This window comes from Pyxicephalus adspersus, chromosome 11 (genome assembly GCF_032062135.1).
Source record: "Pyxicephalus adspersus chromosome 11, UCB_Pads_2.0, whole genome shotgun sequence".
NCBI lineage: Eukaryota > Metazoa > Chordata > Amphibia > Anura > Pyxicephalidae > Pyxicephalus > Pyxicephalus adspersus.
Genome location: NC_092868.1, coordinates 29,807,398 through 29,821,189, shown reverse-complemented (window position 1 = coordinate 29,821,189; position 13,792 = coordinate 29,807,398). Strand labels below are relative to the sequence as shown.

Below are 13,792 nucleotides of genomic sequence, written 5' to 3'. Positions count from 1 at the left end.
GAAAATAAAACAGACACTGGTTGGTAATGAGAAATAGAGGGTACAGAGTAGGCACAAAAGATTAAATGTATCAAAAATGATTAAGTGATACAGACAGGGCAGCATAAAAAACAAAACAAAAAAACAACCCATACATAGGCAGAATACATAGATTTATAATAGGAAGCTTTGATATTTTGTTTATATAAATATAGAATGGTAAAGGAAGATGTATTAATAAAAAAAAGAAGATATATAAGGAGGGAGAAAGGGGTGGAAGAGGAGAAGGGAGTGGAGGGAGGTGTCTCTCCTTTCCAGGCTACAGGGTCTGTCTAAAACCAAAAACCAGATACAGTCCTTTTAGAGGAAGAATTGGAATCAAAAAGGTCTCATTGCAAAATTGTTAGGTACCGGTAGTTGTGGTCTTCTAACTCGGACCACAACTTTTTTCAGCTTTCTCAGATGAGGACTTGGAATGGTTCACCAGTGAAGTTGGGTTATCCAGCAAACCTGAAATGGATCTAGTCCAGGATTGAAAACATTTGCTAACAAATTAAGAAAATCCATGCCAGGTTTGTTGGATTATCCAGTTTCACTGATGAAAGTGTATCCTCTCCAGCCTTGGAGAGCTTTAATAAATCAGGCCGTATGGGCCTGATTTATCAAAGCTCTTCAAGACTGAGGATGGACTGCCATGGGTGAACCTGGGTGATCTGATAAACCTGGAATGTATTTATTAAAAATCATTTGGTAATAACTGACAAATGTTTTCAATCCTGGATCAGACCCAATCCAGGTTTGCTGGATCACCCAGGTTCTCACATGATAATTTTACTTCCCCAGTCTTGGAGGGATTTAATAAATCAAGCCCTATTTCTCTATTTTTCTGTATATTTGTGAGAGCGGCAGTCACAGATAGCAATGTCCTAGTAGATTTCACACTGCAGATATACATTTATGATGCTGTAGGCACAGGAGTATCTAGGCATCCTTTAAATACCAGGAAGTAAACTATTGGTCAGGAGGATGTCTAGACAGAAAGAACATTTTTCATGTTACTACTACTGCATTCCTGGATGTTCCCTATGAGAAAACAAATCTTCATCATCGAGTTCAAATGTACTTTACAAACTAGTGTTTAATGATGAAATTTATGACTTCCTTAAAAAAAATGATACTGTTGCTAAATTTTGTGACAGGTTGGGATTTTATTTAAACGGACTCGTAAAGTTACTGAAAAAGGCACTTTGAGTACATTAGAATGATTCAATTAATAAAATGTAGGCTGCTACTTGCTAAAGAGAGTAGACCACTTATTTATGTTTGCCCCCAAGGCCAATAGTTGCCAACCCTCCCCTGTTCTAAATTCAATTAATCAGTCAGTCAAGAAAATTGCTCCTTCTCACTTAACATGTTATCTTTCTGGTCTGATTTCACTCACAGCCCTCAGTCCCCTGCATTTCAGTATTCTCATAGATTTCATTTCATTGTTCTTAATGAAAGCAGGTAAAATAAACCTGCAAACATTTGAATGCCATGTTCTTTCAATAAAAAAGGCAGCAGCAAGAGACCACATTTATTAGGCATGTAATTGACTCACAAATTGACACATAATGGTTGTTTTCTATAAACCCCCAGGGTCTACTGAGGTGGATATCATACAGAACATATAATAGGAAAACACTGCTCAGTGGTAGACAAGGGCTCTTTTGTCAAAGATCTATTCTCATCAAAAGTAACAAATACATAGATGGACCCCAACCAACTTATGTGTAAAAATATACATCAGCTCAAAAAGGCATTTAGTAGCATGAGAAACAATTTTCTTATTCTTAAAAAGAATGACTACTACAAAGTACAACAGAATGGCGTAGACTTACAAAAAAAGAACTACAGTTTTAGGTTAATCAAGACAAATTTACTACCAACTTACAGCCTTCATTCTCACCCATATTGGTCAAAGTCTACAATATACATACAAAATATGCAAATATCCACAAATATTCAAGCTAAGACAAACTAAAAATGACTGTTCCGTCAACATCTTTATTATCTTGTAAGGTGAATTATTCACCTTCCTTATATCTATCAGTGACTTCAGTCATTGGGCCTGATTTATTAAAGCTCTCCAAGGCTGGAGAGGATACACTTTCATCAGTGAAGCTGGGTGATCCAGCAAATCTGGTATGGATTTCTTCAAAGTTTTTTGCTTTTTTGCTAGCAAATGTTTTGAATCCTGGACCAGATCCATTGCAGGTTTGTTGGTTTACCAAACTTCACTGATGAAAGTGTATTCTCTTCAGCCTTAGAGAGATTTAATAAATCAGGCACCTCAAATATAACTATGCGGTTCCTTATAAATAGCCCCTTTAAACTATAACACCAGTTTTGACAAACAGTGGCCTATTTGGAATGTCAAACTGGTAGATTTGAGGTATAAATAGTTCTTTTACTCCTCTCTGAATGAAGCCCCTAGCTGTTCTCTAGTTTATAAAAGTTACATCTCTCCACTATCTAGCAGTAAAATTCCATGACCCCAATCCTGGAAAATGTTATGATTATTAAAAGTAGACATACTGTGGTCCCAAGATGTGTTCACCCCACTGTTCTATATGAGTTGTACATACCTGATATATAATAAGTGCTCTTTTGTCTATTTCAAAGCATAACCCATTCATTTTTATAAACCAATACAAATTACAGACATGATCTTTCATGTTCACATTTAGCAACGTTAATGCTTTTGGAGATCAATCAAGAAAATGATATTTGAGCTGTCAAATTCATTGCTTAGTTTGGGCCCAGGTGTAAGGTATAGACTGTTTTATGATACAAGTCTTTTGAAATATCAAACAGCCTTTGATATGCAAAGAATAGAATAGATCTCTGAGTCAAGCTAAGACAATTTTATACTTTAATTTGGCACAAAAAATGTCTACCCTCTAGGCCACCGTGCAAGATATTTAGTAGTCTATTTATAATGCTGAGAATCTGATATTCACCAAGCATTCTGTAGTAGAGTTTTTTTAGGTTCATGTGTTTTCAATCACAATATTTGATTCTCTACTAGAATTAACAATGTTTGATAAATGTCAGATTCACTTCTTTGTACGTAGACACCTTAGTGTTTGAATAACGTTATGTTCCATCTATGCATTGTTCTGATATACTGCAATAACAAGCGGATTTTCAGTGCATTTGTGTTGACGTTATGCTTGTGCCAGGACAGGTCGCTTTAGGCAAGTATGACAATTTGTTCCCCTGTTTGATGAATACAGACATTAAAACCTCTGTCCACCAATCCTGCAGCTGTGATCTTTTGGTCCTTGGGAAACTAAATTAGATAGGTATATCTTGTGACAGGGTAATCTTGTGTGATTTAGTTGTAATAAGCATGATAAAATAAAACCACTGCTGTGGTAGCTTTTACTGTACCTCCCATTGATGCAGGGCCCGGGTTTCCTCCTACTGACACAATGGCATTTTTGCCTCCCACTGACAATATTATTTCCCACAGAAGGTGGAGAATCCCCTTTTAATCCTTTAACGTATGCATCTTTTACAAATTTTAAAATGGAAGGTATACCTTTTAGCTCTAACCCTGAATTGTAATTTTATATTTTATTCTACCTTACTTCAGAAGATTAGTAAATGGTAAAAAGTACCATTTTAGTTTAAGTTATTGTTTTTATAATTTTTGTCCCCTCTATTGGTATATTGTTGACAATTACCAATGAAGTATTGCTGATCTGTGTTTACGTTAAAGGAATACCTTCACTGTACACGTTGACTATATAGTGCACATAATGATAGCATTAATCAGCAATGTTACATTAAACAGGGAAAATGTGTCTTAGTTCATTGCAGAATCCATTAAAACCTGATAATCAAAAGTCTGTTTATGCTAATGAATTCATAATGCAATGTATAACAACTCAGTAGCATGTGTCTTGCATTAAGAAATTGCAAACACATAGCCCAGATGCCATTTTGACATGTTTAACCACAGTTTGTGTTTCCTGTGGTGAAGCATTAGCTAGTGAACTGGAGTGTGGCAGGGGAAACAGTTGAGTTATTTTTGCAAATATTCTCTTATTGCTGAATCTCTCTGTAGCTAAAATGACAGAGCTAATGTTTGATGTCAGGCACAGGCATAGAATCTGATGAGAGGGATTTAGAGGCAACTGGGAATAGACGCAAAGCCTTTAGTGTGCAAGGCAGATGTCTTTCAGAGGACCTTGCTTTAATGTCATGGACATCAGACACTTTTGATATGGACACATTGCTTTCACACAACCAATGTGCTATTGCTCTTATAAAATGTGATACAGAGCTTAGCATAGTCCATCATCATTGTGGGATTTTTTTTTAGTGATAATTCTCTTTTTATGTTTTCCACATCTTTTGTTGTGTTGAGAAGCAGCTACAGAGTTGGCTAAGGAATACTTAATTTTTCATATCCTAACCTTTTTCAAATATATTGAAGTCGATTTACTAAACGGAATAACACGTTTATGATTGGATTACATGCCTGCATGTGGTAGTAAATGTTTGGAATTGATTTTATACTGATGTTCAATGCATTCGGTGTGGGCCTGGTTTGTTGTGCCCATTCAACATACATACAATATTGCTTATGCCCTCTGTTCCTTTAGGGTGAGCCATAGAATGCACATGCTATAAAAAATGAATGTGACCCCAGCACTAAGCAATAAAACTATTATAGTCATATGTTGGCTGTCTTGTTAAGGTCATGAATGCTAAAGAATGTTGTCTTTATGGCTAGACAAAGGGGCCATACATGGTCTCCAATGTTTGCTTTTTTTAAATGTGATGGTGACATCCATCCAGGCCGCTGACCATCCATCCCCTTCTAGGCCAACTTTAGTCTCCCAGTAAGTCATGAATTATTAAGTCTGCTCTGTGCCTAGTGCTAGCTTTGGAATGCGTAACTATAACCCTAAAGTAAAAAGATCCATAAATCCAGGGTAATCAGATAAATATTGGTAAATTGGCAAATAGTTGTCAAAAAGGTCATCTACAACAAATTTAAAGGTCTATTTCTGAAAAGGGATGGGGGGCCCTTTGACACCATCTGTCGTCCACCTATAGTGCCATTTAAACATCCCAAATCTAGTGTTTTCAAAACAATTTAAACATTCTGCCATTTCATTCAAAGTTTTAACACCAATACACACTTCCTGACAGCAAGAATGGAATTAAAGTAATAGAACAGAGTGGTAAACTAATTTTAAACCATGATCATGGACAATCAACATTTGCAGTGCCAGATTCAATGGTGATTGCAATTTGGTGTTTATGCTGTGTGCAAATAAATGCTGGGATATTTCCTATATTGGTAGAACTTATGAAGCAGCTTGGAAGGCTGAATTATAAGAATAAGGTAAATGAAAACCTTTGCAGACAACAACCAACATACGCAACATAATACCCAAATAGTAATATTCTTGTTAATCCACAAATAACTCTCAAAGTGATAAAGTTAAAATATCACTTTATCTCCAAAGTACAATTTGCTTACATTTTTCATCATTATAGAAATGCTTATCATATTATTATGTAAATAATCATTCAAGTATTTTTATGGTCCAAAGATCCAAGGGGTCCTGAAACACCTCTTTAATGATTTGTTTACTGCTATTAATAGCAATATTATTATACCATAATATATACCATGATTATACCATGTACGCCTATAGACCTCCTGGAAGTTTTAAAGAATTACTAAATTGTGATGTTTATGCAAACTCTTTTCTGTTTTATAGTCTATGGCTTTTCCAAAATCTTGAGTTGACAAAACAAAAACGTGAAGGTTTTTGGCAACATAATGCAGCCTTTTTTTTCTTTACAAGCATACTCTGAGCATAGAATATGAAAGTGATTTTAAGGAAAGAAGACCTTGAATTCTACTAAATATTAAATGTAATTTCTCAAATGATTTAGGTTGATTTTAGGTATGTAAGTTTTTAATTTGAATTGTGTATATGAAGTTCTACTAGAAAAAACAAACATTATTTTGAGTGATTTTTTCATTCTATGTTCTGCAGCTGAATGCATTTTTAATTTTTGGGTCATGTTGCATCATTAGGTAGCTCAGGCCCTTGCCTTGTATTACATAGTTTTGATAGAACTCATGGTCAGATTGTAACATGCACAGTAAGTCTGATTTTTTACAAAAATGCACTCCTCAAACACGCACATCACATAAGCACATGTAAAGGATTCTTCTAAACCTTCCCACAGGGTAATGCTTATATTGCAAGAAAAGATATACATGTAGTCCCCAGGTTACATAGGAGATAGGGACGGAACGTTTGTTCTTAAGTTGAGTTTGTATGTAAGTTGGAACAGGTACATTATTTTATTTAAATGCAAATAGGACAGATGTTTGTCTTAACATGTTATTAGGCAGCATGGTGTCAGTTACTGTATAAAATTCTCACTGTGAGTTAATCACAAACAAAGCAAAAAAACTTTATGGAGCCTAGATATTCATTAACGTCTGGAGCAAGCTGTGCTTTGATATGCAAAAAGGAACACCTGCAGAATTTGTCTTGGTCATTAAAGAGTTACAAGATGGTACAGATCAGCTCCACTCTTAAGATCACCCACAACCTCAGCTGTGTTTAGCAAAAGATTTCTTCTGCAAGTCATGCAAACCGCCACCTGCCCCCATCAAGCCTCCGTCCTACATGAGTGAGCAGGGAAGCTCCGTTCGTATCTAGGAAGCGTCCGTATGTCGGATGTTCTTAACTCTGGGACTACATGTATATCACTGTTATAGCATCATGCTAAGCCTGCAATTTTTGTACTTTACAAATTCCTTGTATACACTCCCTGCTAGTTCATAATAAAAGGAAAAACAGTGCAGGAAAATCAAGGCACTATTTCAGTCAAAGGAAGTTAAAAAAACGAATACATTCACTTTTTTTGTTTAATTCTGTGGTATAACTGACACAAAAGTGAACTTACTAAAAAAATAACTTTTTCTTTTACTAGCTGCAATTCTAGATGATCCCATGGAATGCAGTAGAGGAGAGAGACTTTCCATTACACTGGCCAAGGACAGAATAAATCGACACCCCGAGAGGCAAGGAAAATCAAAGCTTGAAGTTGACATCTTTGAGCTTTTGAGAGACAGCGAGTATGAAACGGCAGAAACAAGTATGTGTTTTTCCTAATGCTGCATAATATATATCTGTGACAGACCAGAGATGGTGTGAATATATTTGCTGCTTGGAATTTCCTTTAGCATTACCAACATAAATCACTCTAAAAATAGCAGTTAAGTGTCTTCTTTAGTGTGTTCGACTTGGGCCAATTGGCAGACATTTGACATTCGGTTTGGTTCTAATAGAGCTGAATACTAGCCAAGTTTAGGCTAAATGAAATTAGCACTTTTTGTACAATCCTTTGTCACCATTACTACTGCTAGAATACAAAAGTCTGAAAGCCCATTGGTAAATAAAAAAAAAGCCAGTAAACATTTCAGTTAGCTGGTGGTCATGGGGTGTGTCAATACTCTGATGACCACCAGTGAATCAAGATGCCTACTGCTGTTTTTTTTATTGAGAACAGCCTTCAACCTGTTGTATACAAATAGTAGAAGTGGTGGGGAGGAAATTTACACTGTGTACATCTCTAAACATGGAAACAAACCTCTCCTACAACAATTGGTATGTGGTTTGCTAGGGTAATGATATTATGCATATGGAAGATCTCACTTTAGGAATTAAGGGCACTAGAGAAACATTTGCTGCCACTTGGTTCTATTGTTCTTCACCTTTTCATAATTTGCTATATGCTAAAAAAAACCCTGAGAATATTGCTCACTTATAACCAGCAAAGGAGTTGGCAAGAGTAATTTGTTATTTCTGAAGGGCCTATTTATTAAGGGGGAAACAGTCTGTTCCCCACAATGATGGTGTCATGTAACACAAATAACACATTTTTTTTACTTTGGCACTTTTAAGTCCCATTGCCAAGTTGAGAAGTTGAGAATTGGAAGTGGATAATGCCACAATGGAGGACAATGGGGTTCTTCAAGCACCCCATTCACCACTTTTGCATTTATTTGCCACTTTGAAGTTTTTTTAAGTAAAACAGTTTCTGATCATCAATTTACAGGTAGTATGGTTCTTTTATTCTTCACCTTTTAATGCCTGACCACAGCCTGTTCCCACCTATAAATATTGGGTTTCTAAAAGGTGAGAACAAAAAGTGGAAAACATTTCCCTGAACAGGTTAGTAGAAAATGCAGAGAAAGAAACCAGAAAAGGTCAGTACAACGAACAAGCTTATAGAAAAGTGTAGAGAAAGACATAAGAATTCTTACTAAATTCTGACAGATCAAAGAGATTAGAAAAGTAAGAATAATAAGCACTCCTTCACAGTAAATGGGTGAGATTTCTTACATTATTAGAAACTGTTGGTCTATCTTATGGTAAGATAAAGATCTGAAATATGTACTACAATAAAATCCATTTATTAGGTTTTATAGGGTGAAAAATATCAGGGATACTTTGGTCCAAAGCTATTTTGATATTAAGAAGAAAAAAAACATTAAAAGACAGTTCTGGTATACCCATCCTGTGTCAACCCTGAAATTCCTGCTACAATATACGAACTATATAAATCAAATTTCAGAACCTTCATAAAGGAAAAAGGATTGATAACTGATCCTTATATAATAGTTTTGCATCAGTGGTATATGTGGCAAAAAGTCCATGTCCCAAACTATATATAGGATAGATGATAGATAATTCACAAGATATGTCATAGAACACGTCAATGTTGTTTTATTCAAGAAGGAAAAGAACTTTGAAACACATGTGCGGAACATGGTGGAAAACCAGATTATTTGAACTTCTTGGTAATTTAAGATAACAAACTGGAACCCTGAAAGAGTGACCTTGAAAAAAAATCCATATCCAAACTGAAGCAGGCTGGATTTTTTGATTAGATTTCAAGGTGCGTAATAGATTGAAAGAGACCTTTAATTTTTTACAATTGTGGTGATGAAATTGTAATATTTATATTATAAAATGAATGAAATTAAAACTATTTATGAAGTTTAAACTGATCATGATTGAATGGATGAAGGTGTTTTATTGATATAAAATTAATTATATTAAATGTATTAAAAAGAACATTTGTCACGATTAAATGAAATGTCTTGAAGTACTTAAAATGTTTAAAATGGTATCAATGAGTGATTACAATCATGTAGAATAAGCACTGCATTTTGTGTGTGCCATGTTTTGCATTACATTGTAATTTTGAAAACATAGATGCCTTGAAGTAATGTCATTGTGTCGCTGGATGTCTAAACATGTAGAAGGAAGGCAATAAATAGATCTTTGAGAGATGGAGACATTTTGCTTGCTATTTTTGCACAATCACATGTCCCCTGAACAGTTGCAAATGTGGCAAAACATATTAGGTGCTCAAAGGCTTTGTTCAGACTGGCAGTGAGGTTGTGATGCCTCGGAAAAGACATGTAGAATCCACCTATGGCAACCCAACAGGGAATAAATAGTGGGTCGATGAGCAGTATAACAACAGCAAACAAATACATATTACTTTTAAACTAAAGTTTATTTGATATGGTAATAGTCATTGGCATAACAATAACCACAACAGCCCACAGGTACTGAAAGGCCTGGGGTAGGAGGGGGACCCAAGTGGAAAATGTCAATAACTGTGACATTTCCAGTATACAGTATAGAAGGGCTAAGTTAGAATTTAAGATCCTCAATAGTCACAGATACTCCTTTGTGTGGAAAAACATTTAACTTAGCTGTCCTAACACTGTTTATTTATTGCCCCCTCAATTTTGGCTGCAGACTGAAATGACCTGTATGCCCAATTCCAAAGTTTATCCTTAGCTGATTACTAGAACTATACATTTTATCCAAAACTGTGATCCCTTGTTATCTGGATATATTGACAGTTCTTTTTCTTCTGCTAATCCTTTAGGCAAACCTAATGTTAGGAATAATTATACGTATTGTCACAGTTGACACTGCATGCTGGGGGCCCCATCCTATATAGTTACACTGCTGGAAAGGGTGCTATAAATTTTGATGCGTAAGAGGTCATACCCACCAACACTGAGCCTTTTGCATCTCCTACACTGTTACCAAGGGCACTCTTCTCCTTTAAATTCAAGTTGTACCATAGTTCTGCAAAGACCAACAATTAGGGGTTCTAGGTACAGTCCAACTGAGCAAATAGGTGACACACCATTAGCTTGCAGTATTAAAACAGGCTACATAAATGTTTCCACCAAATACTAATAAAATAAATAAATTAAATGTGTACTATTGGCTGCAAGGTAATTCAAACCTGTACATATATGTCTAGAAAATGCTGGACTGTCTCCTTGTATTAAATGTTTATTTAAATTACATTTCCCTTTCCTCCATGAAAATACATACATAAAGGAATTTGTTTTATGATTTTTCTTCTTTTTTTGCAGTGTGCCAGATCTTACCCAAAGGTGTTTTGGGGGTTCTGGGCCCATCTTACAGTCCATCATCCAGCTCCATCATCAGCAACATTTGTGGAGAGAAGGAGGTTCGGTCTTTTATTGAATGTTATACTTACCTGCATGGAATATTTTTTATTTTATCTTGTTTGCATGCCAAGTATTTGTCTTTCCGTTGTATGTCATTTGTAAAGTAAATCTAAACACATAAAGCAAAAGTAATAAATATATTCTGCAGCACATATGTTGCAATAATTTCGTATTTTTATTTAAAATGTATATAGTTACAATAGACTACATAACAAATCTAAATTTTCCTAATTAGGAGCCCTTCTGTGGTTTCTAACTAGTCACATGATTATTAGGGGCTTTCTGATTTTTACAATAAATTTCCTGCCAGTTGGCCTACAAGAAAATAGCTGCCAATACAGAAATGTTTCCTTACCATAGCACACATTTCCTTGTAGACCAGCAGGTACAAAACAGTGAAGTGGCCCTCAACAAAAAAAATTTGGAACCCCTGGGTTAGGAAGCTAGGGAGTAATATTGGAGATTGAGGAGTTAGCCATGTTCTCTCAGGAAGGCCCTGGTGGTAATAGCACTCATTTGTCCTAGTGACCTAACTAAGCATGTGGGGTGCAGTACTGTCCGATCTGCTTGGAGTCTTCTAACTGACAATTCTTTCGAGGGGCCAAAGCTGTTGTCATATGGGTGCTAACTTTACAAGCTAGGACAAGGCAGGTTTGAAGATGAGGAGTCCAAGTTACAAGTATTATTAGAAGGAGGTCAGCAATGCAAGCCGCCATACTTCTTTTAATACAAGAGGTGCTGCTTGAATTCTAAATTACTTAAATGCTGTAGAGGGTTTGTACAATAGCACACTGAAAAATGAATTACATTTTCTTGTGAGACGTGTCCCTTTATTCCCCTCTACTCCCTCTCTTCTCTTTTTTTCATGCTGTCTTCCTTTAATTTGTCTCTCGATCCCACTGACCCTGAAAACTCTTTCTGTGCTTATCATTGAAATCTATTTATTCCCGGTTGTCACTGGGAGTGTGCAGGCACCGTTCTACATACGGCACTGTAATTACAGAAGATTACAGAACACAAGGGCTTCTCAGGAAACAGACAGCAAACTACAAATCTATCATAGTTATTGAAACTTTTGAAACATATCCAGTCAATTCCTTTACCACTGACATACAATGTAGTGGCATTTATTTTAAATGCTATCCAGTGTGCCTGGGCAATCCATCATATATGCAAAAGGCACAGGTAAACCTGTAATAGTACACTGCATTAAAATGAATATGGTGTCTTAGCACAACACAATCATGCTCAAATCTAGCTCATTACCATGGGTGCATTACTGCACTAGGTGTAAATAACTCCTTGAAAAAGAAAAATTGGCCCAACAGCAAAAGGGTCAAGTGTAAGGCCATAAGATCGATACTCAACTCTGGAACTTTCTTTACTGAATATAACATCAAAATTGCACAGGTGGAGTTCTCATTGGTTCAGAATAGCCTAATATGTCAATGAATTGTTCTTACTAACTCCCAGACAACACTGTAACGCTGTGTTAGAGTATTCTTGCCCAAAATGAACAGCCATACTCATCTCGGGTGTGAATCTGATGTGTACAATGGTCATCTGTCGTGGTTCATGCATTCATCAGGACCCACGGACCCATAAGCGAGCACTGTACAAGTCAAGGGAGGATAGCACAGTAGGATGCCACTTGCTCATTCTCCCCCTTTCCCTTTCCATGGAACAAAATAGGCGCTGTGTGTACTGTGCTTGTTTATTTTTTTGCCACTTTTTGTTACTAAAAACGCCACGAAAGATCATTTCCAGCCTTGCAAATTGCAAGGTGTATACACAGTCCCACTTTCATATTCTGAGCCAATGTAGTTGATATGGTGGTTGACATGATGCATTTAAAATGAAGACAAGTGCTGGCCTGTTATATATTCATTATTAATATTATTGTACAACATTAAAGATTGGCTTATATAAAAAAGGCAATTTAACACAATATGCTGACTGATAAGTGAAATATTTAGAACTGGGATAAATGGGATGTGAATAATTTCCTTCACACGGCAGAATGCCTGTAAGTAATACATAAACGCCTCTGTATTAATTATTCATTTGTCTTTTAAAGTAGAGTGATGTGTGGTTCACAGAGACTTCCAACTCCTCCAGAATGTAGTAGGCATGAAAGACAAATAATGACAGTTTTTGCAATTAACCCAACTTTATGATGCAGATGCATATTACATTTTATTACATCATTTTAGATTTAGTACTCTTGTTCAATTTGTTTAGACGCAGCTTCTGATATTTCTTACACTTTCATTAATGAAATGAAATATTAGAAATAAATGAATTGTCTATATACAGTGCATGTGTACATATACACACACACATACATACTTCTCCCTGAATGTAACATCACTGGGCCTGATTTTATAAAGCTCTCCAAGGCTGGAGAGAATACACTTTCATCAGTAAAGTTACAACTGAGACAGCCTACATTTTCAATAAACTGTGGGTAGTTCTAGATTTTTGCAGTTTTTCTTAAACTGTGTGCAAGTGTACCTAGGAGAATTGTAACTGTTTTAAATGCAAAGGATGGACACAATAAATAATATTGTTATTATTACAAAAAATATATATAGTGCGGACATATTACGCATTGCTTTACAAAGTCCATAGTCATGTCATATTTATATGATATGTTTTTTTTTATTTCTCAGGTTGTTAGTTAATAATTAAAATATTTAATTTCAATAATTTTGAAAGCTTTTTCATTTTACATCATTTTTTTTTAAACTTCTTAAAATGTTTGCAAAGTATATATCTTTAAAAACTTTGTTTGATTTTCTCTTTTATTCTTAATACTGGCATTTCTCATTTTAACTTATGTTTCTGTCTTTCTTTTTTATTCAGAAGGTATATTTCCTCTAACCTCTAACCTAAAAGCTAACTTCTCTTTATTAGGTGCCACACATAAAAGTATCCCCAGAGGAAGTTTTAAGATTCCAATTTCCAAGATTCACAACTCTGAACCTTCATCCCAGCAACACAGACGTCAGTGCAGCTATCGCAGCTTTACTAAATTTCTTCAACAGCACCACTGCCTGTCTTATCTGTGCCAAAGCCGAGTGTAAGTAGTTGGAACAACTTTCAGTTAGTATTCTGAATTTAGATTTTTTTACCTCCTGGGTTAAAGCTAAACTGTAATCTGCTTATATATATATATATATATATATATATATATATATATATATATATATA

At 35.5% G+C, this 13,792-nt stretch overlaps 1 protein-coding gene across 1 annotated transcript in view; it reads left to right on the top strand.

The window, feature by feature from the left end:
- Positions 1 to 13,792, top strand: part of GRIK4 (glutamate ionotropic receptor kainate type subunit 4) — a 147,755-nt gene that overhangs the window by 86,633 nt on the left and 47,330 nt on the right. The window contains exons 4-6 of the mRNA XM_072425981.1: positions 7,000 to 7,164; positions 10,481 to 10,578; positions 13,496 to 13,661. Coding sequence (XP_072282082.1) covers positions 7,000 to 7,164; positions 10,481 to 10,578; positions 13,496 to 13,661 — 429 coding nt within the window. The remainder of the gene's footprint in view (positions 1 to 6,999; positions 7,165 to 10,480; positions 10,579 to 13,495; positions 13,662 to 13,792) is intronic.